The 27,577-nt window shown below is 30.5% G+C and overlaps 3 protein-coding genes across 8 annotated transcripts in view; 2 read left to right on the forward strand and 1 right to left on the reverse strand.

Annotated features, from left to right (window-relative positions):
• LOC130441867 (kinesin-like protein KIF11-A) overlaps positions 1 to 7,145 on the forward strand; it is a 17,757-nt gene extending 10,612 nt beyond the window's left edge. For 2 of the 3 annotated variants that reach the window (XM_056775686.1, XM_056775684.1), the window contains exons 2-11: positions 252 to 528; positions 602 to 756; positions 1,050 to 1,364; positions 2,267 to 2,551; positions 2,608 to 2,765; positions 2,994 to 3,649; positions 3,975 to 4,337; positions 4,471 to 4,605; positions 6,521 to 6,691; positions 6,863 to 7,145. In XM_056775686.1, coding sequence (XP_056631664.1) covers positions 409 to 528; positions 602 to 756; positions 1,050 to 1,364; positions 2,267 to 2,551; positions 2,608 to 2,765; positions 2,994 to 3,649; positions 3,975 to 4,337; positions 4,471 to 4,605; positions 6,521 to 6,691; positions 6,863 to 7,030 — 2,526 coding nt within the window. In that variant the 5' untranslated portion in view covers positions 252 to 408 and the 3' untranslated portion in view covers positions 7,031 to 7,145. Of the gene's footprint in view, positions 1 to 38; positions 173 to 251; positions 529 to 601; positions 757 to 1,049; positions 1,365 to 2,266; positions 2,552 to 2,607; positions 2,766 to 2,993; positions 3,650 to 3,974; positions 4,338 to 4,470; positions 4,606 to 6,520; positions 6,692 to 6,862 lie in introns of those variants that run through there. The other variant, XM_056775685.1, reaches the window with a different exon arrangement.
• On the reverse strand, positions 6,718 to 21,106 carry LOC130441865 (HEAT repeat-containing protein 1 homolog). Its single transcript, XM_056775682.1, has 7 exons — positions 19,804 to 21,106; positions 16,881 to 19,054; positions 14,780 to 15,220; positions 13,251 to 13,586; positions 11,093 to 11,575; positions 9,954 to 10,393; positions 6,718 to 8,481 (listed from the first exon to the last, which is right to left on the reverse strand). Exons 1-7 carry the CDS (start codon positions 20,955 to 20,957, stop codon positions 7,450 to 7,452), a joined length of 6,060 nt encoding a protein of 2,019 aa, XP_056631660.1. The 5' UTR covers positions 20,958 to 21,106; the 3' UTR covers positions 6,718 to 7,449.
• Positions 21,107 to 21,177: 71 nt separating this feature from the next.
• The window catches only part of LOC130441868 (retinoic acid receptor RXR), a 28,508-nt gene continuing 22,108 nt past the window's right edge, over positions 21,178 to 27,577 (forward strand). For 2 of the 4 annotated variants that reach the window (XM_056775688.1, XM_056775689.1), the window contains exon 1: positions 24,045 to 24,433. Coding sequence is in view for 1 of the 4 variants with exons in the window: in XM_056775690.1 (XP_056631668.1) it covers positions 21,959 to 21,977 (19 nt within the window). In the remaining 3 variants the exon portion in view is untranslated. Of the gene's footprint in view, positions 21,978 to 24,044; positions 24,434 to 27,577 lie in introns of those variants that run through there. The other 2 variants (XM_056775690.1, XM_056775687.1) reach the window with 2 other exon arrangements.

The raw sequence follows: 27,577 nt of genomic DNA on the forward strand, positions 1-27,577 counted from the left end.
CGATTTTTGACAATCTCCAAAAAAATCTTTCAATATCATTTTGGTAGTATTGAGAAATAATATTTGATTAAAAAAACTAGATAGTGTTATTTCTGGATAATAATAATTTTAGAAATTATAGATTCATGCCAAAGTAGTTCGACGAATTTTCATTTCTTTTTATTGAAAATCGGTAAAACCTTATTTAAATCATGTACCTAATAATTTAGTTTAGTTTATTCCAATTCAGAATTTCATATTCACTGTTTTAGACCTCTAAGTAAACAAGAGGAGGAACAAAAGGTTAAAAGTATTGTTACCAGCCACACACATAGAGAATTGATTTTAAAAGATAAGAAATACAGCTTTGAAAGAGTTTTTAAACCTAGTGCTACCCAAATTGAACTATATGTAAATGTGATAGCTCCTATGATACTTGATGTAGTTGATGGATATAATTGCACAGCTTTTGCTTATGGACAAACAGGAACTGGAAAAACCTTCACCATGATGGGGGAGAAATGTAATCTTGTGGGTAACTGGAAACAGGTACGTTTTCTTTGATATTAACATTTTATCAACCCATTGTTCATTGATATTATTTTTATTTAAATTTATTTAGGATCCCGATGCTGGGTTGATACCAAGAGCAGCATTTCACATTTTTGATGAACTTAGTAAATTATCAAATATAGATATAAATGTTAAGGTGTCATTCATTGAATTATATAATGAGGAAATTAGAGATTTGTTAAGTGACGATGAAAATACATTACAGTAAGTATGTTCTTTATTTAAAAATATATAATTTAAAAGTATTTTGTCCTGTTTTTTGCAACTATTGTAACTCGCTATATATATATATATATATATATAGATAGATAGATAGATAAAGACTTAAAGAAAAGTCAAAACGACAAAATTTATCTTTCTTTTAACTATCAAACTATCTATCAAAAAAAAACTAAGTTTGAAACAGAAGAAACCTAAAATCAAGAACATTTAGATGCATTATATATATTTATTCATTTATATATGTGTTTATTTTTCATATTTATTCTATTTTTAAGGATGTATAGTGCTCCCAAAGGCTCAGTTTCCATCCAAGGATTGACAGAAATTTCAGTACATAGTGGTGAAGGTATTTGTAAGTTATTACAAAGAGGAATTATGAAAAGACAGATAGCTCCTACACTAATGAATCATCAAAGTTCCCGGTCACACACAGTTTTTTCTATTGTTGTCAATACCAGGGAAACTACAATATCAGGTGATGATATCCTTAAAACTGGTAAAATAAATTTGGTGGACTTGGCCGGTAATGAAAATATTGCTAGATCTGGCTGTAAGGACATGAGGGCAATGGAGCTGGCAAATATTAACAAGTAAGTTATTAGTCCAACATATCTTATATTTATTATATTCAAATTGCAATCCAACTGGAGTAGCTAAAGGTTTGCAAAGTGGGCCCTCACTCATGGGTTTCCCTATGGACAAGTCATGCCAGTGAGATTTAAATCTTGTGTACCAAACTCTTTGTTAGAGTGTAGCCGAAACTTGTATACAACATGGCATAATTGCATTTAGTAGTTACCCCACTAATTATTTACATTTGTGGGAGCTCAGCTTTGAAAATGGGAAGTTTATAATAAAATTTAAAAAGATTATTACATTATAGGAGTTTTTGCATCATTCAGTGGATTGTGTTTTTAATGTTGAATTGGCATACTTAACCTGAGTACAATGTTTTCAATATAGTGTCATCAAAATGCCAAATTATTGCAATTTGTTGAATTAACATTAGATGTAGACCTCAAACTTACTCTGGTTGTTTATTTGTAAATTTATTATTTTTTTTGCTGCACTTGTTGTTTTTAAGTGCTAATATGTCTCAAGCTCCTCCTCTCCTAACAACTTCTAAAACTAAGTCATTGACCTTCAACTTTTTAGTTGTGACAAGCCATTCAGGTCTTTGCTGAAAAGGAGCGTATTTTCCAAAAGGTTTGTTGTATTCAGGAAAATTGTATATTATTGTATTAATTGTATATTAACTTAGTAACTAGCAAATATTTTTTGGCATATTGGTTAACCGAGGTCAAGTATGAGTGGATTTAAGTTAGATTCATTTTATTTAAAAATTATTCAGTACTAAAATGTGAGAGATATTGATTATAAATCCTTCTACTTCAACCTTCATAACAACTAATAAAATATGTTTTTTGTGATTTTTTTAGTTCTACTTTTTCAAATTACTCTGAATATTATTTTACATTGTAAATTGTTTTAGATCTCTTTTGACACTTGGTAGAGTTATTCAAGCTTTAGTTGACAAATCACAAAAACATGTACCATACAGAGATTCGAAACTTACAAGAATCCTCCAAGATTCTTTAGGAGGACATACAAAGACAGTAATTATTGCAACCATTTCACCTGCCAGTAATTCATATGAAGTGACCGCTAGTACTTTAGAATACGCTAGTAGAGCTAGAGATATAAAGAATACCCCAACAGTTAATGAAAAAATGACAAAACATGAAATCATTAATAGTTTAGTTGAAGAAATTGACAGGTAAAGTATTTCTCACTTTTTACTTAATATATTGAACATTCAAAATATCTTATTAGGTTACAAAAAGATTTGGATGCAGCTAGATCAGGTACAGGATTTTACGTTGATAAGGATAACTATCAAAAGATGTTGGATGCAATTATAGCTGTAACTGGAGAAAATATTACAGCAGAAGAATTAACTGAAAAGAAAGCAGAGAGAATTAAACAGTTAGGTATGTATTTTTTATTAAATTTGAGTTTTTCAGAAGATGTTTTATTAGAATGAATAAGGACTAAGTGTTTGTCTTTTGTAAACAGATTTAAAGCAAGTGAAGCTGCTGAGTTTGGTTTTAATCACTTTGATTCAAATTTTATTACTTTAACTCCTGGGTTGTTTTGTTGCAAACACTAATTTCTCGATCTTTCATTTTCATAATTGTCAACAAATCTTTATATTTCAGAGGATCGAATGTATTGCAAAGTCAGAGAATTTGAAGAGACTGTTGTGCAATGTATGAAACAACGAGAGGAATTAGAAGCTGCAAAAGCCACCATAAAGGAACAGGATGAGTACTTAGAACAAGAGAAGTTTCTTTCAAAATGGTACGAAAATCAAACCAGTGAAAAACTTGAAGAAGCAAAAAAATTATTGGCAGCTACAAAAAATTTACACAGTGAAAAAGAAATCCTATTAGCCAAATTGGAACATCAGTTCACAATAAACGTTTCGAATGAACAAATAACACAGAAGGCGGTAGGAAACGTTTTAAAAATGTTGGATCAATTTGGAAACGAAGAAACTGAAAAATTTATGTGCAGTGAAAACAAAATCAAAAACAAGATTAGTGAAAGGATATTTGAATTTAAGGAGAATTTGCAGAAGTCTTCAAATACTTTCAAAAATATTTCAATTGAATTTGAATCAACAGTTAAAGATTCAAAAAATGCATTATGCATAAAAAACAATATTTTATCTAAATCAAAATATTACATTAATAAAATTAATGAAAAAACAAAAATTATCGAAGACATCTTTAATCAACATGAAAAACTAATTGATGTACTGAATTTAGAGGTACCCAAAACTGTTGAATTTTATAAAAAAAATTCAGAAAGGGTAAGTTCATTGTTATGAGAATGTTTCATTATCTAAAGTGTTAACAAGATGTTGTTTTGTAATAAAACATTCCCTAGTAGATCAGTAAATTAAGTTGATAAAGTAATATTAATATTAACTAAAATGTTTACTTACATATTTCTCCAAATACTTTCTAAAGTAATGGTTTGGCAGTTATATATTTTCAATATAAATGTCACTTCATCAATTCATGTTCAGTTACTGTAGATGTTTTTAGTTTATCATGGGGCCATTTTTTTATATTTGGTTCCTGTGTTTCAATGTTTCTTTTTGTATTTTCTACAGTTTCTAATAATTCTTTCAGGTTTACAACAGAGCAAACCAAATGAGAGAATTGGAAGAGTTTAGTAACAGTATAGTAAAAGAACAACATAAGGTAAATTCTAGTTTAGAACAGATGTTAATAGAAAAAATAGAAGGCACCCAAAAGGAAATCAGAGAAAACCAAACAGAAATCGAAAAAACTGATGCTAAAATGGTGAAATTGCAAGAAAAGAAAATAATTTTGGAAAAAAAGAAAATCAGTTTGAAAAAAAAGAGTGAGGAATATAGCGAAAGTTTGAAAAAGCACAGAGAGGATATGGAAAAAAGAGAAAAAGCTATAGAAGAAAGCATAAAAGAAAGATTAAATACTCTAGAACAAATTGTTGATGAATCTTACAAATCTGTGAGTTTTTATTAAACTGTATGCATATGTAAATATTAGAAGTTATTATTTGATGAAGCTAGAGTATATCCTAATGATATTATTTTAAAAAGTTTTGTACTATATTGTCTTAAAAAGCCTTTTTACATTCTAGATGCAACATTCTATGCAACTTCCCATTTTATGTAAACAACAAGGAAACCAAGTGCAAGAATTGTTAACTTATTTGAAAGATTTTGATAAAAAGTTGAAAGATGTTACTTCGGATTTGGAAAACAAATATGATGAGGTTAGTTCTATCACACAATTTAGATGTACGCATGAATATAATTTATATCTAGCATCCATTACAAAAAAAATTATCATATAAATCTCAATTTTTGATATTGTTTATTGATGTTGAATATGGTTCAAACAAAAATTATTTTTTCTTGAAAATATTTTACTAATAACTAATCCATATTAATTATTAATAATTAGAGATGGCATATCTTGAGGAAAATGTACCCCTATAAAATTGGCTGGCCCAAGTAAAAAAAATTATCGTAAATAAGGGGCTTTTTAGGTGCACAAATCAAATATTAGGTGCATTTATAGTTTTTGAATAATTCAAAAAAAAAACAAGTCGGCCAGGTTTTTAAAACTTGGTGATCTCTATTTAAATGAAAATAATTTTGTGCCTTTTTTTCACACAAGAATTAAGTGCAAGAAATTAATGTCAAAAATTTTTCATTCAACTTTTAACAACATTTAACCAACAAAAATTCCTTGATTGACTTTTTTTTCGATTACCTCACTAGAAGTGAAGTATCATGATGAGACAGGAGCTTGTACTAATATCAATGATCGTATTTAGGTTGGTCTGCCAGATTTTGATATTTCTTCGAGCGTACTCTCATCTAATGGTCTCAGTAATAATATATTCAAACAGTGCAAGAGATTCCTGTCAAGAATGTTAAATTCAACTTCTAACCATCATCAATTTTTTGAATGATTTTTTTTTTGATAACCTCACTAGAAGTTATGGATCTTGATGAGACTGGTGCATGTTTCAAGGTCAAATCTTATTTAAAATCGATTTGATTTTGGAACAAGCATCCGTCTCATGAAGATTCACCAATTTAGGAAACTCATGGAAACAAAAGTCATTCAAGGAATTTCTAAAGGTAAAATTGTTCTTGACAGAAATCGATTGCTGCTTGCTTAGATCTAACCTAACCTAAACAAGTTATTAGTTGAAGAATAAAATAAAAATGGAATCGATTTTAAAATACAATTTGATATTGGATCAAGCACCCGTCTCATCAAGATCCACCGTTTCTGGTGAGGTCATTAAAACAAAAGTCATTCAAAGAATTTTTGATATTTAAATGTTGAATATGGAATACTTTTTGTGAAGAATCTGTTGCACTCAATTCACAAACAAATGGTACAAAATTATGTTTATTTAAATAGGTATCACTAAGTTCGAAAAACCTGGCAGACCTGTTTTATTTTTGAATTATTCAAAAATCTATAAATGCACTGAATATATAATTTGTGCACCTAAAATGCCTCTTATTTATATTAATGATTTTTAGTCTATTTTTTTCACTTGAGCCAGCCAATTTTACGGTGGTACATTTTCCTCAAGATCTTCCATGTCTAATTATGAAAAAAAGTAATTCAATGAATTTTTGATCTGATCTTTTTTTTTAAATTTTTTAAAACCTATTTATGCACCTAATATTTACTATAAATTATGTTAAGATATCATAATTCAACCAATGGTATGGTTAATTAACAGCCTTGACTTTAATCTAATAGAGCCTCTTTGGAATGTAATTGATAGTTGCTTACAAGCTTTATTATATCACCTTCATGGTTTTCATGAGTTGTCTCTTTGAAACCCATTTAAAATATGGATTGTTCTTGACGAAAATGAGGTTGGAAGTTACTTAGATTTTGTTTCAAACTCTTTTATGTTCTTTTTTTATTTCCTGTATTTGATATAATAATGATAAATGTTTATGGTCAAATACATTTTATTAACACAAGGAAAGAAACAGTGGTAACAATTATCACTATAGATCGATTATAGTTGTATGCAGAAACCGAATTAAACATTCAAATATGTACATTAATATTATTCAAAACCAATTGTAAAACAGGCATGGTGTCAAATGGATTAATAGAATAATTACAAAACTGAAACTTTTTTTCAGATAACAGTACACACTTTAGAAAATTATAAGAAATGTATTTTGAACACCTGCGAGGATGTGGATAAAACGTTGGATGAAAAAGTTAATGTATTATTAGAAAACATTGAGATCATGATGGGAAAATCAGAAACATTAGATTCGTTCAGAAATTTTATCAGTAAAGTTAAGGAGGTAATTAAAAACAAATATTAAATTACTTTTTGGAATGTATTTTAATATAATTATCTTTTTTCTTTCGATGTTCTTATTAAAATATGATTTTTTACATTTTGATTTCTTCATTTGTTTTATAGTAATCAAAACATTAGCTTTAAAGTATTTATGTTGAATAAACATTTTTAGATTCTTAATCAACAAGTATTAGAAAAAAATATAAAAGCCACACATGCAGGAGACACGCCTTGTAGAAATTCGACATCTTATCCTACCAAAATAAAAGAGGTCACGCCGAGGGAAGCTCTTATTAAAAAATTCAAAGATGCCGCAATAAAAGAGGATTTTAGTAATTAGCTGTGATTTTAAACTTATTTTAATACTGTATATATAGATATATTTTATTTTTTTTTTGGTGCGAATATCTTTACCTTGTATTCATTGTAAATAAAATATATATACGATTAAGAAACTGAATTTCGTTCATATAAACTGATTGATTTTGTTCTTTTTTTTGAAATGCCAGACCCATTCAAAGTCTTTTTGTCCCTATCAATTTCAGTTAAAATTTAAAACGTAAGATTAACATTAGCCATCGATAAATTGTTAGATAATTGGTCACTGTAGTTGGGACATCATACTGAACCGCTCATTTGATGCGCTAGATTATTCCAAGATGGCAATTTTCTTTTACATTTCTGAAAATTCTTTGCTTACATGTGTATACTCAAGACAAATAATAAAAAATATATGTACATTTATTTAAAGTAACTAAACTAAAAATATTTTTGTAACGATTCCCCTAAAACAGCTTCCATTTCCCGTACTGCTTTCTGGCAGTTTTTCTCGATATCTTCTTCTTCATCTTCGAGTAATTCCGCTAAGAAAGGAATAGTTTCCGGTAACAACGGAAGGAAATCTTCACCGAGCTTCTTTACAATTTCCGTAAGGCAATGCAACGCTATTAATCTAATTTTAGCTGTATTATTTCTCATTTTTAATAAAATTTGATAATTGATTTGCTTCCATAACGCATCGTCGGCAACGGCTACCGAGAAATGTACCAAACAAGGCGTTACTAATTCAGTATTTCGTTTGGTAAGCACATCTAAACCTCCCAATGTATTCTCCAGTTGATCTACCAATGGTTGCATCAGGATATTGAATCTATCTCTATTTATAAACTTCTGATTGTCGTACAAAAATACAGAGTTTAGAGTTTTTAATATGTTCTCTATTAAAATGACGTTTTTTTCTTCATCAGTAAAGTAAAGATCTTCAGTTTTACTCAAATTACAACCGTCTAATATTTGTGCAGAATTATTGATAAAATGACTTGCAAATAAAACAAATAAACTTTTAAGAGATTCCGCGATTCTGCTAGAAAGACTGTAGAACGTTATTAATCTCTCATCTTTAATTTCGGATCTTACAGCCCAATCATATAGTTTGTAGTATAAGGGCCGGAAAGTATTTTCCGACAATTTCAATATAAGTACTGTGAAGGCATTTATAATGTGAGTTTCCACATCTTCGATATCTTCGGCAGAACACAGATTTTCAGTACGAAATTTAAGGATCGAGAAAAAGAGGTTTGTTAGTTGATTCAAGTTACTATTTAGATCAGATGTGGTAGTATTGGAAATAGTTTCCGCTAGTATATCTAAGAGAACAGTAATGGCCTTAAAACATTTGTTCTCCAACAAAACGTCGTAAGATGATTGTACGGTAGGTAGCAGCATCCTAAGTGGTATTGAATGTCCTATTTTTTGTTTTACGCTGCTCAATTTTGTGGAGAATGCTTGTGTCTAAAATAAAACAAAATTTTATTGAAAAATGGATCCACTTACATGTTACAAGGTGTTGGATATATATTTTTTGACATATAACATTGAAAATGTAATCAACATTGATGAATAATGTTCAGGTTATTGATAAATTCCTTTTTTTATATATATTATTTACACTACCGATAAAAAGTTTTTGTGAAGTGGGAATCTAGTGAATTAATTATAAGTTGGTTAAGATTGCAATGATATTCCTGATTCACAAAATATTCTCCAAATTCATGAATAAGAAGGACTATTTGGAAGGCATGAATGAAATGATATCTGACTTTATTATTGAATTACGATTTATGGGGCCATCATGTGGTGGCCCTGTACAAAGAAAGCCAAAACAAAAGTGCGACTGCGTACGGTCCCAACTAGAGCTTTTGAAGACCTACTGGACGTCCACCCTTGGATCTAGCGATACAATTCGAAGCCATGTGGACAGCCTACAGGCTGAACATCCTCAAAGAACTGCAGGCGGATCAACTGACCATGCAAGAATCTGGACGCAGGCCACAGGTGAATACCCAATCGACAGCGACCAAATGACGCCTACGACTGTGGATAATAAGGGCTTGAAGGCATACACCACTGAGCGGAAGCAGTGGAATGGTGACTCCATGCCCGCTATTTTGAATAATGGAGCCGCCTGGTACACAGATGGCTCCAGGAGAAATGGCTTGGCCGCAGCAGGCTTCTGCGGAAGACACCCCAAAATAAGCGAACACGCGATACTCAATAGACGCCGCGAGAACACATTAATCTCAATCTGCTTTGACAATAGAGCTGCCATACAAGCTATAACAGCTGAAAATGTGTGCTCTAGGCTAGTGCTGGAGAGTCCCACAGAATTTGGTGAGTGATGGCTGCAGATTCTAGCCCGTTTGTGTGCCCTGTCACTCGGGAAACAAAGGCAACGACGAAGCGGACTCACTCGCCAGACTGGGATCGGCGAATACACCGATGGGTCCAGAGCCCATACTTGGTGTGGTATCGCGTCTCTGAACGTTCTACTCGCAAGGCGGGCTTGGCAGTGATGGATAGAGACACCATTGCATGAGACAAGCGAAGGTCAATATAGTGCGTCTCACACCAAACAACTGCTCCAATTAAACAGGCGCGAAATCTGTGCTCGGACTTCTAACCAGACACTACCATCTCTACATAATGGGCATCACGAACGACCAGAAGTGCCGTTTGGGCATGGAGGAAGACGAACACCGTAACATCATTCGAAATGACATACTAGGAAGGACAATGACATTCTCCAAATCAATTTCTAATATTTGTTCTTGATGAGGAAAAGGTAACAAAAACTAAATTCATATCCTTCAAAGTCTCTCTGTCCTATCCTTTTTCTCAGATGATTAATGAGGTGGGATAATTTGAGACGATAACAGATATTCAATCATTTAATTAGGTTTTTAGGATTTTAATTATATGCTTACCTTGTGTTCTTCATTATTAGTGCAGGTGGATATCAATTGAGTTATTTCTGTTAACAATTTCTCTAAATAGGGACTTAGAAACAACGGCATACTATCCAAAATCTTTTCGATAGTAGTAATTAAACTTCTTATCAACATATTGTGGGTTTCGCAGTGTTTTTGTCTTTTTAAAATCTTAATGAGAGCGGGCATAAAATCCGGTAAGCTGCCAATAGCAAAACCTTTTAAAGTGACACATAATTCGGCCAAACAAAGTACTACCGATGCTTGGATATTACTTTGGGTTTTCTTAGACATCAATAATCCTGTTACGAAATCTAGAATTGGTACGAATTTTTCTGGTTCTTCCGGTGCTAGAGTTTTTACCAACAACTTGAGGCACAACAAACTTGTTTGAATAACAGTTTCTTGTTCTGTATCGCCCTCTTCTTCCTTACCACCTAAATGTTAATAATAAATGTTATTCTTAAATTATCAAAACTTTCATATAATGAAAATAAATTTTATGTAAAAGATATAATAAGAACAACAGATGCAGTGGAAATAATCAAATGACTAGGAGAAAGATAATTTTGAATATGAGGATTAAAAACTGAAATGACTTAAATATAGGTAATATAAGATAAAGATGCATTTAAGTGTATCTTACACTATTAAAAAAAATTGAGATCAAACACTTATTTCCATATAAACTCATTGATTGAATCATCACTATGAAATTTTTCTAAAATTTCAACTTTGTATTTTTATCTCATCTTTTACATTTAATCTGGTTTTTGCAAATATTCTCATGCTCATATGCTCTTCGGATGCAGTATTCAAACACTTTTAATATGTTTGATAACAGAATAATTAAATAGTCTAGAACTTGACTTATGACAACATTTACTGATTATATTGCCATGTAATTTAATAAAATCAACAAGGGTAGAATATTTGATAACTGATGAATGATATAGACAAAAACTACTATGTCAGTTAAAACAATTCTAGAATACCAGAATATTCTGGATAATCATTTAGACGAAGGACAAGTTATAGGGGAAAGAAGATTTAGAGAATATTTACTTGCTACATTATTAACTCAAAAACTTATAATAACATTTGCTGCTTACACTACCGTTATGTATAAAGCTTACCTTCTATAATAGATGTAATAGGATGAATTAATGAATACAAATCCGTTTTTTCTTCATGGTAGAAAAATTCCTTATTATATTGCAATTTATTAATCAGCAATTCTAATATTCTCTTCTTCACTGTCGGTAATTTATGGACTAATAACCCTTTAGTAATTAACAGAAACATTTGTGGTGTTACAAGTGCATTAACGCTATCTAAAATATCGTAATTCAAATGCAATAGTACTTTCCAATATTGCACTTGCGGTGTATTGGAAAATTTCTCAACTATTTTTGAAACTCTTTGTATATATTGAAGAACGCTGATAATAATCTCTTTAAATAACGGCTCCAGATTGAGTTCTTCTTCTTCGTTTAAATCAGCCACTTGTTTCACGAAACTGTGAGATCCTAGAAGATTGGCTGTAAACTTGACGATTAGGTATTTGTAGTGACGAAAATCTTTGGGAGAGAAAGAAGATAAGTTGGGGGTTGTTTCGTCTAAAAAATACACAAAATCCTCATTTAATTACTATATAACGGTATTGTTAACAAACATAATGTATCCATATATTAATCATAGAGTAAAATAAGGTCCGATATCATATGTTTCTTTGGAGTAATTTTGTATATTTCATCATATATAAATGCAGCTCTAAGTTACAAATTCATTACTTCATGAACTAAATTTACAGAAAAAACGTTATCTTTTGTTAACTATTGTTATGAACTCGTCTATTGACGTAGATTGTGAAACCGACCCTGTTCTATTATGCTAATAGAATCTTGAGTTTGACGGATGAAGCTTGCAGCCCCCATTTTTCGTATACGACGGTTTTTATAGAAACTATTTCTAGGAAGGCCTTTTTGTTTGGTTACTTTCTAGAACCTTAACAAGTAATCCAAACAGTGAATCAAATAAATTATGTGTTTAGTTGTAAGTTTGTGCATAGTTTAGTGAATAGTTAAATCTTAACGAGTAGTTTAGTGTTTAGTATAAATGTATAGATAAATTAGGTAAGTAAGAAGCACCGTGTGTATAAATTAACCTCACTATTAAAACAGTTTAAATAAATAAGAAAAACATTACAGTATGTTGACAATAATAGTGCCTTTAATGGATATACATACTTAGTAAACTATAGGAATACCTTGCTGAATATAGTTTCTACTACCACTATACCAACACAATTACAATTTCTGACACGCGCTCCTATAATCAAGTTATTGTCTTCAGAGAGCGAAGATAGACTCTGAAGACTATCATTTGGTTATAGAAACGTTGTAATAGTAGCATCATGGCCAATGGTTCCATAAAATCAAAGTTAATTACAGAAATGTTTAGATTTATTGGAAATTTAGAGCATAATTTGTTTGAGAACGCATAGACAAGCTAAGAATGAAAAATACAAGTTACCCTGCAATGGATTCCAGGAAACACTGGAGCGTAGGGGAACAAAATAGCTGACAGCTAAAGTAGGGGCAGCAAAAACTTTATAGAATCTGAAAGCTTCTGTGGTATTAGTTACAAAACAATAAACAAACCACTGAAGAAGAGGGTAGAATCAGTTATTAGGACATTCTACAGTAATTGAGACAAGCAAAGACACCCCTGGGAAGCTATAACTAGAGAAGATCTGCTGAATGTGTCAACCTATACAAGAGAAGATTTGGAAAGATGGTGAAGGTTAATTATCGAATAGGCCAAAGCTTACACCGCGTTGTAGTGCCAATTGGTGAGGTGAGGTAAGATTAACCTACGAATATTAATAGGAGTTCTATTGGGACACTGTCACTTCAATAGACATCTGAATACTTAGCAGGGAATGGAAGGTGCAAATTCTATTCCGCAGAGGATGAAATTCCTATCCATATTTTCTAGAAGCGTGAGACATACAGAATTCCAGAGCACTATATCTTGGGAGCGTATGATTCAGAAGACGAAGATCTCTGGTAGCTACAGTCGTCGCACTTTCTGAAATAGTTAAAAGGAGTGGGATTAATATATCAGCTGTAAACACTGAGGATCCCCAGTATCACAACAAGAAAAGGGGACACAATAGACTTGAATTGATCCCGACTAACCAACGATAGACATCAATGAGCTGAAGGAAGAACATGTAAGAAAGGCCGCTATGTGAAAAATCGTAGGAATAGTCTGCATTATATGACCTACCATCTACTTCTATATTGTCTTGTTTTTCATCTGGCAAATTGCTTAAATGTTGTAGTAAACGGATACAATTATAAATAACAATGGAAGGAGAAAATTCTTTGCATATATCAGCTCCTATATCGAGCTTCCTTTGAACGGCATCTTTTTCTTTCTTCTGGATTGTACCACTTTTAATTTGACTTTCAAAAAGTAGAAGTAGAAATATATAGAGGTGTTCTTTGACATTAATCGTTTCTAATAGTTGTTTGTACAGAGGAATTCTTCTATGTTCTGGTACATCTAGTATCACATCTACGAATATTCTTAAAATTTTTGTTACATTATGTACTTGAATATCTAAAAAAAATAAGAGATGTAAAAAAGTGGAAATTTCATTTTAAAATCTATGTACTTAATGCAAAAATATATTATATTTAAAAATTAACCAGTTACCCTTTCCCAAAAAAAATTATATTCTGTACAACTATATTCAGAAACTAAAAAAATTGTTTTGATATGAATGTTTTCATTTAAAAATATTCTCACATATCAATAATCTTTTGTAACAAGCAATTAAAATAATTTTTTGTTTTTTGGACACTTTTAAATAAAATTCAATGGAAATTGTTCCAGTTACATAGTCATTGTCATTTGGTTTTCCCATCTATACAAAAACAATACCCTAATATTTTTTTAATAATAAAAATTTAAAATAATTATAATTCATTCATCTATTCGAACATGAAATATGAGAATCTTTCACTACATTATATACGAGGTGTGATAAAAAAATTTGATTCATTATTTTATTGAAAACAGAGTAAAAAAATAACAAAATTGGAATTAATCTTCTTCACAGTACTGTTCTTATCTAGCAAATTATTTACAAACACCTATGGCTTTCATCTACTATGTTGTTGCCTTCTCAATATCAGGAGTCAAAATAATACCAATAGTTGCACGGAATTAAATCTAGTTATTAAGATACATGTGGCGAGATAGGAAAATTGAAAATAACCAAAAATTGGCTAATCAAAAGAGACACAGTGCATTTTCATGAAGAAGAAGAAAGCTGTTTGCCTTTTTCTCGTTATTTTCATATCTATTCGGAAACGTTTCAGTCTCTCCTTAGAGAGTTATTCAACTTGACAATTGAAGAAAATATTAACCTCAATGTTTGACTTTAATTAATGAACCTTTTTGGGTGAGCTCTTTACCACTTTATGTTAATGAAAACAATGTTTCATTACCTTGTACAAACATTTAGATCTAAAACAGCTCTAATCAGTGCCGGATTAAGATTTATAAGGCCCGGGGCTAAAATAATGACGGAGCCCCCTTAAGGAATTTGAAAACCCGAAAAAAATTCACAAAATAATATCAATACGTTAGATTTGTGGTATCAACACATCAAAAAATACAGAGTGATTTCCAAATGATGGGGCCCTCTTGGACCTGGGGCCCGGGTTTAATCAAATTAAAATCAATAAATAATGATTATTTAGTATTCGAATAGCGTAAAAAATATTTTATTTTCAGATATATCTTACCTTCTCCATCACCTTTGGTAATAATAGGAATAACTGTATCTATAATTTTTGAAATAAGTTGAAAACTATATGCATCCTCATGTCGTAACACCGAAGATCCCATGAAAGTAAAAATTGCCATCATATGATGTAACACTTGAGTGGGTAGTAGATTAGCTGTATAAGCTAAAACCAATAATGCCTGATGATGAGTTTGGGGATTTTGTGAAGCCCTAATACACTGAACGATCAGTTCTACGTTGAAGAGATTTTCAGGTAATACACCATCTAGTTTCATACAACTTTGATGGATTATAGCCAGAAGAAGCTGTTTGGGGTATTCTACAGCCGATTGTTCATCGAAATCTAAACAGCGTTTAAGCAAATCGAAAAATATTGGAAGTACACATTCTATATTTCTTATTTTCTTCTTATCTTGAATGAATTCCAATACAGCCACTCCTGAAAATTCAAATTTTTTATATTGACTTTAGAAATAGTGGGACAAATTTATTTATTACAATTACTTTCATATTAAACACAGCAAGTTTCAATAATTTAATATCATCTTCAGATACCAAGTATGTTCGTTATAATGTCGGTCATAAAAAAGCGAAAATGTTCTCACTTTGTAAAACCATAATCGGCTTACAAACGTAAGAATTGTACAGAGTTGTACTTAATATAACAAGCGAAGATAATTTCAGTAAAATTAAATACAAAGATGAATTTCTTGCTTTGAAGTTTTATTTGTAGCTTGAAAACTAGAGTGAAAGTTACATAGCACTTTTTCATGAAAGTTTCTGATGAACTAAACAAACTTTGGTGGAAAAAGTTGATGAAACCATTTTTGGTTTTTGTTGCCATAATATAATTGTAATACAGGAGAATTTTTTCAATATCTTAGACTTTTTCATATATTAATACTTCTAAATGTTCTTGATTTTAGGTCTCTTCTATTTTAAAATTAGTTTTTTTTATAATTTAGTCTTTATTAAAATATTTTGATAGTCGAAAGTAGAAACAATTTTTTATCAATCCTTCAAAAATTATTAAAAAAACTAATTTTAAAAGAGAAGAGACTTAAAATCAAGAACATTTAGAAGCATTAATACAGGAAAATTATACTGAGGAATAAGTTTTAAACTTCATAGCTGGGACTATTTTCAGGAAAATTCTGAAATTGTGACTTCAAAAGTATTTCCCCTGTGCTGTTTATTTATAATACAAATTCTACAATACAATTATTGTAGATCACTAGAATCACATTCATCCTCATACCTCAGAAACACAGTCGTTTAAATCAATTACAAGTTTATCTAAAACTGGTACATATTGCAGATATTTGTTTTCAATTACGTGATTTATGACATTTTCGATGCTAATGGTTGAACATTTTTTTATTATCAGTTTCTCAACGGTTATTAGTTCTTGTCTGTTTTTTTAGTTGGACCATAATAATCCGATTGAACTTTAAACACTTCTGCTTCTTTGTATATGAATCTCATTCAAGTAGAACCTCCTATGTGTTTGTCTTCTTTGGAGGAATTTGTCTTGAATGATGAACGAGGCTTTATCTAAGACAATTACGCTGTTTGCATGTAGTACTGGTACCAAGAATCGAAGAAGGTCCTTTCAATATCTTACATTTGAAACTATCATTTGTACAGGCTTTACGAACAGTTCTGTCGCTATAAAACCATGTTTCATCCAAGTAATCAATTTGTCTTTCTTCATTACAATGCTCCCGAATTTTTGTACCAAGGAATTAATTTTTTTGTGTAATATTGTTGTTTATCTATACTTTTTAATGATTCACTGATTCTGAAAATTGAATCTTGTACCTAATGAGGGTCTGGACAAGTATCTTTAGACAAGAAATGTTATTCATCAGTAACAGTTTTTATAAAACTTAAATAAATCAAATTATCGTATTACTGGCAAATAAACGGGACTTTTCGTAAACCGAGGGGACAATCCCAAAAGCCTAAAATAACGGAACGTATGTCCAGCCTAAGCATAGCGTACCCTTGTGCGCAAATTGTGCAATTGTAAAGCAACTAATTACACCAACGGTTTCAAAAATTTCTAGTTAACCATTACAACTAATTACTAAAATTACCTTTTTTCCATTCAAAAGTATCCAAAATATCAACTGTGGGTACAATACCAATTCTTCTTTTCTTTTTATTTTCGTCAATCTTTGACGACTGTACATCCCTCATGCTGACTAAATGCTCTTTAATCCATTCAGCGTTTAGATCTATATGCTTGAAAATTCTACTAATAATGAAAACTACTTCTGAATCCTGCGTGGTGAGTGATAGTTCTATTATTATCTTTAGAATTGATTTAACAACAACTTCATCTTCGAGAGAAGAAAATGTATCACTATTCAATTGGTTTAATGTAAGCGAGGAAAGAGATAATGTGTCTTCACTATCTTTAATAATTGTTTTATCGCTGTTGATAAAAGTTTCCAGTAGTCTCCAAGTTTTAGAATCCATATTCAATCGACCGATAACTTGAGAATTTATTTTTGAAACCACCAATTTGATTATTTTCGCATTGAAAGACGTTAATTCAATTGAATTATTTTTTAATATGTTAAGAGCCATATCGGTTGTTTCTTCTAGAGACTCAAATGTATCTATCAATGAAAATGCCCATAAGATTGTAGCCTTTAAATAAGCTGGAGTATCATTACGACAGGATAAACTAAATAAATCGTTTCTAATAAAATTCAAATCCTTCGAATTTCTTTTACCTTTCGTGTTTGAAGGATCTAAAGTATTAAAAATTATTGATGGTATCTGTTGATTATCAATTATGATTTCCTCTTTGTGTTTGATTAAACTGTTGATTAATGGATTGTATCGGTTTTCCTTTTGGGTAGACATCGTAGTTAACATAGTGAGAATGTGTATGACTGTTTTACGAAGATTCTCCTCTGAATCTGCCATCAAAGCTAATAATAAAACTATTAAATAATTGTTTATAGTGATGGTATCTTCAGTTTCTAAATTTTGTTTTAATATACTTTCAATATATTTCAGAATTTTTGATTTGAAATTGGTATATAAATGACTATTGCCACTTACAGAAACGTTAAGGAAAAATTCCATTTCTTCGTTGAAATTTTGAAAATTTGCTTTCAAAAATTTCTTAAGATATTCTTCTTTATCCAATAACAAGCATGTGATGTTAATATAATAATCATTTTCATGATTGTTTATTGAAAAATCTCTCTGCTTCAAATCGATGTCTGGTTTTTTAATTTTATATATAAATTTTTCAAGACATTGTAAAAATCCTTGCACAGGAAACTTCCCTGCAATTGCTTTCTGTATATATCCAATAACAGATGCCTTTTTTTCAAATTTTTTACTCGAAGAATAATACAGTGTGGAGAAAATATTTAAAACTTGACCGGCAATTTCTAAATTGGAATCTTGTGGTAAAATTGTACTCAATAATAGGATTAAAATATATTTATGAAATGAATAATTTACTGTTTCATTTTTCTTTACGACATCTATTAGAGATTTGACAATTTCAACATCATTATTCTTAGATAAAGTGTTAAGCAACAATGTAATAAAACTTTCTTCTTCTTCGGCATTTTTTAATTTTTGTAAATCTGATTTAAATAAGTTATTCTTAACTATAAAGGGAGTCTCCAATATTTTCTTTGCTCTTGACATATTTTTAGATGTTTGAGGTAATAAAAACGAAAATAAAGATATAAAAACTTCCCAATCATTTGGTTCATAAAGAGATGTTAATAAATTCACTACATTATCCGAAATAAGTCCCCATCCGGATTTATCTTTTTGATATTTATTGGCTAAGTTTATTAGTGCACTTTTTATACCGCATTTATCAACAGCATCACATTTTTTCAAAATTTCCAAGGTGTTTTTTACCACCATAACATCATTATCATTTAGTTTATCTACCAATGATTTATTTACTAATTGTCTGTCAGTATCTTTCAGGTCGTCAAAATTATTGCATAATAATTTTATTGCTTCACCCCTTATAGCAGGGTTTGGATGATACAATTTTTCGAAAAGTTCAAATTTGCCTCGATATATTACAGAATTTTTAATAATTTTTGATAGACACTTTCTTCTTTTTACCGATCTTTTATCTGAAGATGTGGATAAAATTTTGTGAACTGCTTTATCGAATGGAGTAGGATATTGTTGTTCTATCGAATGAATTATTTCTGTTAACCAATTTTGAGCTTCTGGAGAAATTTGCAATTTTGTATTCACAGCATCTAAAATACACCTGGAAAATTAAATAATAAATAATCTCATGGTAATATCAGGGTTTTTTGTTACAGCAGTAATAAAAATTGTTATTTAAAGTCGGAAAAAATAGTTTTTTGTAAAAATGCAGTTAGTGTTATAAAAGAGTTAAAAGACATCCAATCCAATTTAATACATTATCAGTTGAAGTAACCTAAAAGTCTGTGCACTATCAGAGGATAAACATCTTGTGCCAAAAGAACATTTCCCAAAAAATAAAGTCTAGATTTATAGTACAGTAACACATCACTGAATAAGTCATGTGATACGCTAAGAAAAACACATTTTTTTGTCAAAAATCTCCTTCAAGAATAATACAATAAAACCCACCCTCTTGACTACTTGTACTGTGAAGTTACAGTATCGAACTGTGATATCTCAGTATAGAGACGAGCATTGAGACGAACTAAGCAGCATATTGTGTTGCTTCAAGTTTTGTCAAAAAAAGCAGAAACCTATCCCTACAGATAAAACCCAGATATTATAGTTGGCTACTGTAACTTATTACTGCAAATAAACCACTGGGGAAAGCAACAAATTAGCAACACAATATACCATCAGGCTTGTATCACTATCCTCTGTTACCTAGATCTTGCACTTGGGAAAAGCTGGAGCAACCAAATCAATTAGTTATTCATTCTATTTTGTCAACTTATTTATGGTATTTAATGATTATTAAGTATTTTTGAAAAGCATGAATATATAAATATAGAATAATTGAATACATACCTTAAAATTGTAAAAACAAATGTATTCTTCACCTTTATAAGATCTAAGCAAGCTTTCATAACATCTCTAGATAATTTTTCATCATTATTAACACCTTCATGAGTGAAACAACTGATAAGTCTCTTCAAAAAAGGATAAATAGAATTGCCATTAGATTGTAAATTATTCAATATTTTTGGTAGTTCCTGAATATTTAAAATATTGTTAACAGCAGTTGATGGTATATGTTTATAATGTTCCTGCGATTGATAAATAATTATCAGAACTAAAGATGCTTCTTTTTTTAAATTGGAAACTGAAAATTCTGATATTTTTTCAACGAGTTTGTCTATAAGATGATCTGATAAAGTGGTTTTAGTTACTAGTCTGACTGTTACAACTAAACTCGCTGCATAGAAATCTGCAGTTGTGGAATTCAAACCTTTTATTATTAATGGAAGCATTTGACACAAAATATCTTCACCTATATTATCTAAATATTCTAAAGTTCCAGTAAATACTGTGCAATAAAAATTTATTGCTACAGATAGTAATTCATGTTTGCTATGAACCTTAAGCAAATCTTTTAGGTACAAAGTCACATACTTTAAAAATCCGATATCTGAAGCAGCATGATTCAGAAGAGATTGTTTTGGTAAATGAGTTCCTGATTTTTGGAAACTTTTAAGAAAATAAAAACTGTCATTTTTGTCTTTAAATTTGAGCAATTGTAAGACTCTAACAAACATAGTTGATTCATGATATGGTAAACATGACATGAGTAAATCATCTCTAAGATATTCATGTATAGAAAATCTACATATTAACCATTCTAATACTTTATGAGAGCAGTTAAACAGAAAATACGGAGACATCGATAAAAGCATCCGTCTCAAAGATTTATTCAGCTTTTCATTAATTTCAGCAGTTTGTACTGATCTTTCAAAACTCTTAGACGTTTCATGGAATAAGGTATGTTTGAACTGTGAGAATACTTCATTCTTTTGGATCAATTCCTCCAATCCTTCTAAGCCAATTTGATATACTGTCTCCTTGGAAAGAGTAGCAGCTTCTTTCGGGTTAAAAAGTAGAGATGGTCGTTTATTATCTCTTATTAATACCGATGTCTCTGGGACTTTCAAACGTTGAAGTTGATCTGCCAAGGATGTAGCCATTTGAGCTCAAAATCCAATACTCACTCTCAATCTCACTTTATATAACTATGCTTTTAACAAGTTTACAAAGATAACCTCATAATCAAATAAACACACGTGGTTACTGAAGGAAATGTATCAAAAGTTCAATAATATCGCTACTGACAGATATCATAGAACTATGAATTAATTCTATGGTTTTGTTGTTTTTATTTTATCTTAACTGGTACAAAAAACAATTGAACCCATTGTATTTTATCGTATATAACACACATTTTATAGAATTAAATTGAGCGCTACTGCATAAGTTTTCTTACACATCAGTTATAGTGCAAATAAAAACTTAATATAGAACATTCAAACAACATTCAAAGTAAAATTACTTACGATCCTTAGTTATCGGAATATAGTATAAAAAGCGGTAAATGTAGTATAGTGGGTAACTTTGGTCTTGCTATTCCATCGGGGTCATTTTTTGTTAGATTTTGTTAAAAAAATTATAAAAAAACTAGACATGTTATTATATCAATCATCACTCTCAATATTTCTATTAGCCTTAGATGATATCAATGATTGATTTAAAAGACAAATAACTAAAAAATAATAATTTCATAATAGTTTATTAGACTTTACTCAAAATTAAAAATAAGGGAATTGACAACTGACGTTTTTAACTTTGGTCTATTCACCTATAACCTTGTAAGATCGATGATTTAGACTGCAGTGGCAGTGATAATAGATTAGGAAGGAATGGGCAAATAGAATAAAGTTAATAAATTTGTTTTTAAATTGTTTTTGATAATTGAAGTAAACAAGAACTATTAAACGATTAATTTTAACATTTGTGACCAGATAATATGATGCTTCGATAAAGTATCAAGATTTCGAAACTAGTACAAATTGTGTTTAATATACGGCCATGTTTCTTAGTGTGAAAAGTGTACTACAGTATTAGTAAGTGAAAAACTTGAATCAAACCCATAGTTTCAAGCTTAGGTAGTTGATGGACACTCTACGTAAAAATGGATTCGAATGATAGGGGTAAGTTTTTGTTGATTCCGAAATTTTATGTCAAATTAACAATAGCTAAAGTCAGGGTCGAGTTAATTGGTTCAGTGACCGCGTTTCTTGTAAATCAAGGTAATTAGGTATTCCTAATTCTTATTAGCAATTATTTGTAATTCATAATTGATATGAAATTCTCTACTCCAAAAATATAGGACAGGTATTTCTATTAAACAAATATGCAGCAAGTAAACGTAAATATAGATAAATAAGCGTAACTAGAAACTATATATATATGTATGTTTTTAAATGACATTTTTAAAAATATTAAACTGAATGATAGATATAATTTTTAACTATATATCCAAAATCACAATTTCCAATTTACTCTTATTCTGTTATTAACTATATCCACTGAGATGAATCTGAAACAGCTGAAGTTTAGTCTTCGAATCAGTGCCCATAAAACAATACATTTTTTGAATTACTATCAATTCACCAAGCTGCTTTAATTGACAAACTTTGGAAATAAAGAGCTCTTGTGTTTTATACATTAAATTACCACATGAATCTCTAATTCCAAACACTGTTATCACCATAGCTTAATATCTGTACCTCTTTATGTGATAACATTTCCTTGTTTTCACTTTTGCTTCATTATTTAATTTAAAACGATATTCCAAAATGATATTTAATAAAGCTATATACTATACTGTTTATCAAACTAACCTCAAAAAATTGTGCAAAAGATACCGGCAACATAGTGTTAATAATAATAAAATTAAATATAGAGAGAGCGTATTGTAAGTGGAATGATACTATCGGAAGAGAGAGAGAGAGAGCATCGATTTCCATTCTCTCTCTTTCTACTTTTCTTCTTTGACGTTATGGCGATCAAATCAGAATAAAGTAGAGAGGGATAGAGAGTGGTATGCTGATGTTCTCTCATTCTCTATCAGCAGTTCGGGTCCACTTGAACAAGTCGCCATTCCTCTCTTTCTATATCTTTAATATTAACTCTATGAATGGTAATATTCAGAGAAATAATAAAGATCGTTAAAAAGGGCGAGATATCGCGCAATGCAAAACAAGACACAATCTATTTTGAACAAAAACATGCCAGCTGATTGATTAATTCAAGATCTCCAATTTGTATCTTTATCCGTTTGGTGCAATTTTTATTGTATGTAAGTTGAATTTCTGGGGAAAAATCTAGTTACCTTTTAAATTTGTAAGGTTAGGAACCATACAAAAGAAGGTTCGGTTTTTGATAGACAAGTAATGACGCGTAATGTTATATAAGTGTCTTGGAAAACTTTACACACTTTTGTACAACGAAAGTTGTTGAAGTTTCCAATAAAGAACTGTGGTATTGAATTTTTTTACTCTACATATATCATTTCATGTACAATTGCTATTCATACCATACCGTTTGTCTACACCAGCGTCATTATGAAAGGTTTTTGAACTGCCATTCATTGTATACAACTGGATACTTTTTCTCTCCACCGACGTCGTCGTATTTGATGATTTATTCTAAAAGCAATATTGGATCCGTAACAAAGTTTTGATTTCTTTAAGTGCGCCCCGGTTCGATTTTAGTCTCAAGCCATAGTACATCTTAATCCGTCGCTGCTCTCTATACTCCATAATCGTTTGTAGTAAATTTATCATTCTGGTTGGTTCACATATTTTTAACTTTGGAAAGTTGAAACCTCACATAAAAGAAGTTTCGGTTGCTGACAAACACGTGTAATAAAAGAAGCTTTGAGAAATATCTAACGACGTGCAAGATTCATCATTTCGATAATTTGACCTTGAAACCGATTGCATGTAATAAAAAAAGACACCAAACAGAAAAAACTGCATCAATGAGTTGAGCTTGTATATAGAAAAAGAGATAATACTATTTGCTCTAAAGAATAATAAGTTTTCCGTTAGCAAATAGTCATTTATTTTCACCTCTTTAATTGAATAATTAATCCTATAATTTAGTTTTGTGTATTAGATATTTTGGAGAAAAAATAATTTGCTAAGTGAGTACATCTCTGGATATACTTCCTAGCCTTGTAGCAGGTGAATCGGAATGAACCGCGCCGTCTCGTTTTCTACCGCGTCGACTGGGATGTTAACATTCGAAATAAAAATCAGACGTTCCGCGACTTACGAAGTGAAACAGCGCAGTTTTTATGTTAACAATAATTTTGTGAAGGGCGATCAAGATAAATAGATAAAAATGTCTCGGGGTAAAAACATTCGATTTTTCTAATTTATACGCAGTGGAGTAGATTTGTGTTGTGCTGCAGCGGATATTGATAAAAGAAATATTATCAAATGTTGGCGCAATTGTTTTGACGGCGCGGCAGTCTGTTTATACCAAATATTTATATACTATTACTCAGTTTTTAGAGTTTTTTTCTAAAGAAGTTATAATTTTAGCGATAAATAAGTCGTGGAAAAAATGCAATAATAATTTCATCATTTTTGTTAACGTTAGTATTTGTTTGGTGTGAAGCTTTACAAAATTTATTTCAGACAAAATAGATTAGCATATTATTTACAATAATTTTACATAAATTATTACTGTAGGATTGCTTTTAGGTTGTTTAAATACAGTGTAATACAAATGTATAGAGATAATAGTTACTTTGGCATTATTTTTTTTTCATTCAGTACATATATTTTTCTAATTCATTACAATCTGCTTACGGTCATTAAAAATCGACGTCGTTCAAATTTAGAACTACCTGCTGATTTGTCAAGGTCATTTTTCCCGAACAACAAGTTTACCACTTGGTAATTTATGTAATGCACAATTTATTCGCTCTGCTAATATTTTTTTTATGACGAACTATCAAATTTTCGAGGCCAATCCGCACCTGTCAAATTTTGAATCGACTTATTAGATCATTTTCTAAGTAGGGATTATGTCGAAATCGAATACTGCTACATTTGGATTGACAGTTATCTGGTAGACAGTCGGATATTTTTGCTATAGTTTTTTAAATAAATATCACAGCTTTTTTTTGTATACTAAGATCCACAACCTACCAGATTATGTTCCACATGTTGGCGCGAAATGCTGTTACACACTTGGTTATACCGGTCAGTTTTAATTAACGCACTACAAGCATGTGTTCAATGGTTTCTGATGTTTGTTGACACTTTCTGCATTTATCGAATTGAGTGTTCGGATTCTTAATCACATTCAATTTGTAGTTTTTTGTGTTAATAAGCCTTCTATCTCTGGAAAGATGGTTCCGCTTGTAATAGGTTTGGCGAGGCGAGGTTCAGAAGTAATCCTTATCCGCCGTTGATATAATTCGATTTGGTTTCTGATCTCTTGTAGAATAATTCACTTTTCGAGTGTGAAGATTGACAAGGTCAATTAAGACTCTTCCACCCTATTTTCGGGGTAATGCTATCCATTTTAGGAATCCGAAGGGTTCACAAAAACAGACGTGGCATAGAGCCGGAATCATCTATCCCGGATACAAAGTATCAAAAGGATTAGGCTCAGTTCACATCATTAAATGTGGCAAAATCCAATATCTTTCTGGATGTCCGCGAAGGTGTTTTTTGGTAATACCAGTTTGGCGATCGAGGGTCTTAGACACGACGCCGGTTGCTGACATAACAACTGCGACTATTTTCACATTTTCGTTGTTCGTTGCGTTTGCTTAATCTCGATTGCAAAGGTCCGCGTATTTTACCAATTTTTTCTCGTGTTTGTCAAAAATATTGTGAGTGTTGACTATTTTATTTTACAACTCTACATCTCCCGCTCTTCAGTTCTCTCTATCAATTCAGTTGACACTTACAATTTCTGTCGATTTTCGCTTATGAGCTTTTCCCAGGTCTTCCCGGTTTCTTCTTCAGTTTTCCATTCGGTGACTTGCTTATAGAGTAGTCTCATAGGCGCCAATCTCTCCCCACATCAGACCAATTGATATCTTCCACTATTATCTGATTTTTCCGGATTACGATTATTTCCATAGTCTCCAACATTTTCTCAATTATGAAATTCTTCACAATGTTCTCATAGAACTTTGTCTATTCACTTTATTTATGTTAAGCACTGTTAAGCAATATTAACAATGCTTTTATCCCATGGTTGGTTGCTTCATCCAACGATCCATTGTTGGATAGTTTAATTTCCAGAAATTTTTAGGTAGCACGCTGTTCAAAGTTGCCACTATTCAGCTAAAGTCTTTTTTGGTCTTCTCCAATATTACATGGTCGCATAAGTATTAATTTTCAGTTATACTCTATCTTTGTATATCTTGGTATATTATTATCGATAGCTTGTGAAGATTCTATTCGTCCATCTTAGACCCATCCACTCTTCCAAACCTTCAATGATTGTACAAAGAATATTTTGGACAATAACTGGGAGAGGCAGCTCATTTAGTCTTTCAGTTGGAAGGTAATCGTCTCTGAAACTAACATGCATTATTCCTTGACTTTAAATAAATAAAGATACAATAATAATGTATATAGTAACAAATAGTACACTGTTAAAAATTTTAGGTAGTTTTAACGCACGACAATTTAGTAAATTTACTAAACAAAATAATTCAATTCAGGTTGAAAAAATTACTAAACATTTTCTAAAATTTACTAAGCGGCACTAGAAAATTTGATTAGCAATTTTACTATACAGGGTGTCTCACAACGAGTTAAAACTATCTGTATATGGCAAAATACTATAGTAAAATCATGAAAATTTTTACGTTTGGGTTTTCGGATACGATCTTCGGTAATTATACACTTTCACGGTCACCTAGTTTTTTGGCTCTAGAAAATCGAAAAATGGATGGATTTTAATGATCTTGGTCTCAAAATGTTCCATTTTACGGCTGATTTATAAAAAAAAATTAGTAGAAATAGCTGGAATGAAAATTTCTCATAGTTTTACTGTTTTAAATCGTAAAAAAAAACGGTTTTGCAAAATAATCCTTTACAAAAAATTATCTCATTATCAGATAAAGTTCTTATATTTTTTTTTGTATTCTACATAAATTAATAAATAATTAAAAAAAAATCCAAAAAGAATGATTTTTTCAGTTTTTATAGCTTAAAATGTAATCGATGAAAAACAATCAATTTTCGTGAATAGTTTCGTACTATATTCTTCAATGTTAATAGTTTTTGCACCATTAAAAATCGAAAAATAGATAAATTTTATAATTTTGGTTAGGTTAGGTTAGGTTGTTTTGTATCACTGAATATTGTAAGTGCTTCAAATGTATTCAATTCACAATTGTTGCAACTGATTGTCAATATATTTCAATTTATTATTAACAAAATTCCACAACTCACAATTATTCAAAAAAATTAACTTTTTTGAAATTTTTTTTTCAAAATATTCATTTTTTTATGTAAATTGCGAAAAAAAATATACGAACTTGATTCCACGACGTCAGAAACAGTTACGAAGGATTATTGTATGTAGAAAGTCTTTTTTTTGCATTTAAAGTCATGAAACTGTATTTATTATTTATTTTTTTTAATTTTCGTACTTTTTTTTATAAATCCGCCGTAAAATGGAACATTTTGAGACCAAGATCATTTAAAATCCATCCATTTTTCGATTTTCTAGAGCCAAAAAACCAGGTGACCGCGAAATTGTATAA

This window comes from Diorhabda sublineata, chromosome 3 (assembly GCF_026230105.1).
Source record: "Diorhabda sublineata isolate icDioSubl1.1 chromosome 3, icDioSubl1.1, whole genome shotgun sequence".
Lineage (NCBI taxonomy): Eukaryota > Metazoa > Arthropoda > Insecta > Coleoptera > Chrysomelidae > Diorhabda > Diorhabda sublineata.

Coding starts and splice junctions, on each gene's coding strand:
- LOC130441865 (XM_056775682.1), bottom strand. CDS start 20,957: ATGGCTACATCCTTGGCAGATCAACTTCAACGTTTGAAAGTCCCAGAG. Junction 15,221..16,880: donor TACTTTTGAATGGAAAAAAG/GTAATTTTAGTA, acceptor TTGAATTTTCAG/GAGTGGCTGTATTGGAATTC. Junction 10,394..11,092: donor TATTACATCTATTATAGAAG/GTAAGCTTTATA, acceptor ATTAACATTTAG/GTGGTAAGGAAGAAGAGGGC.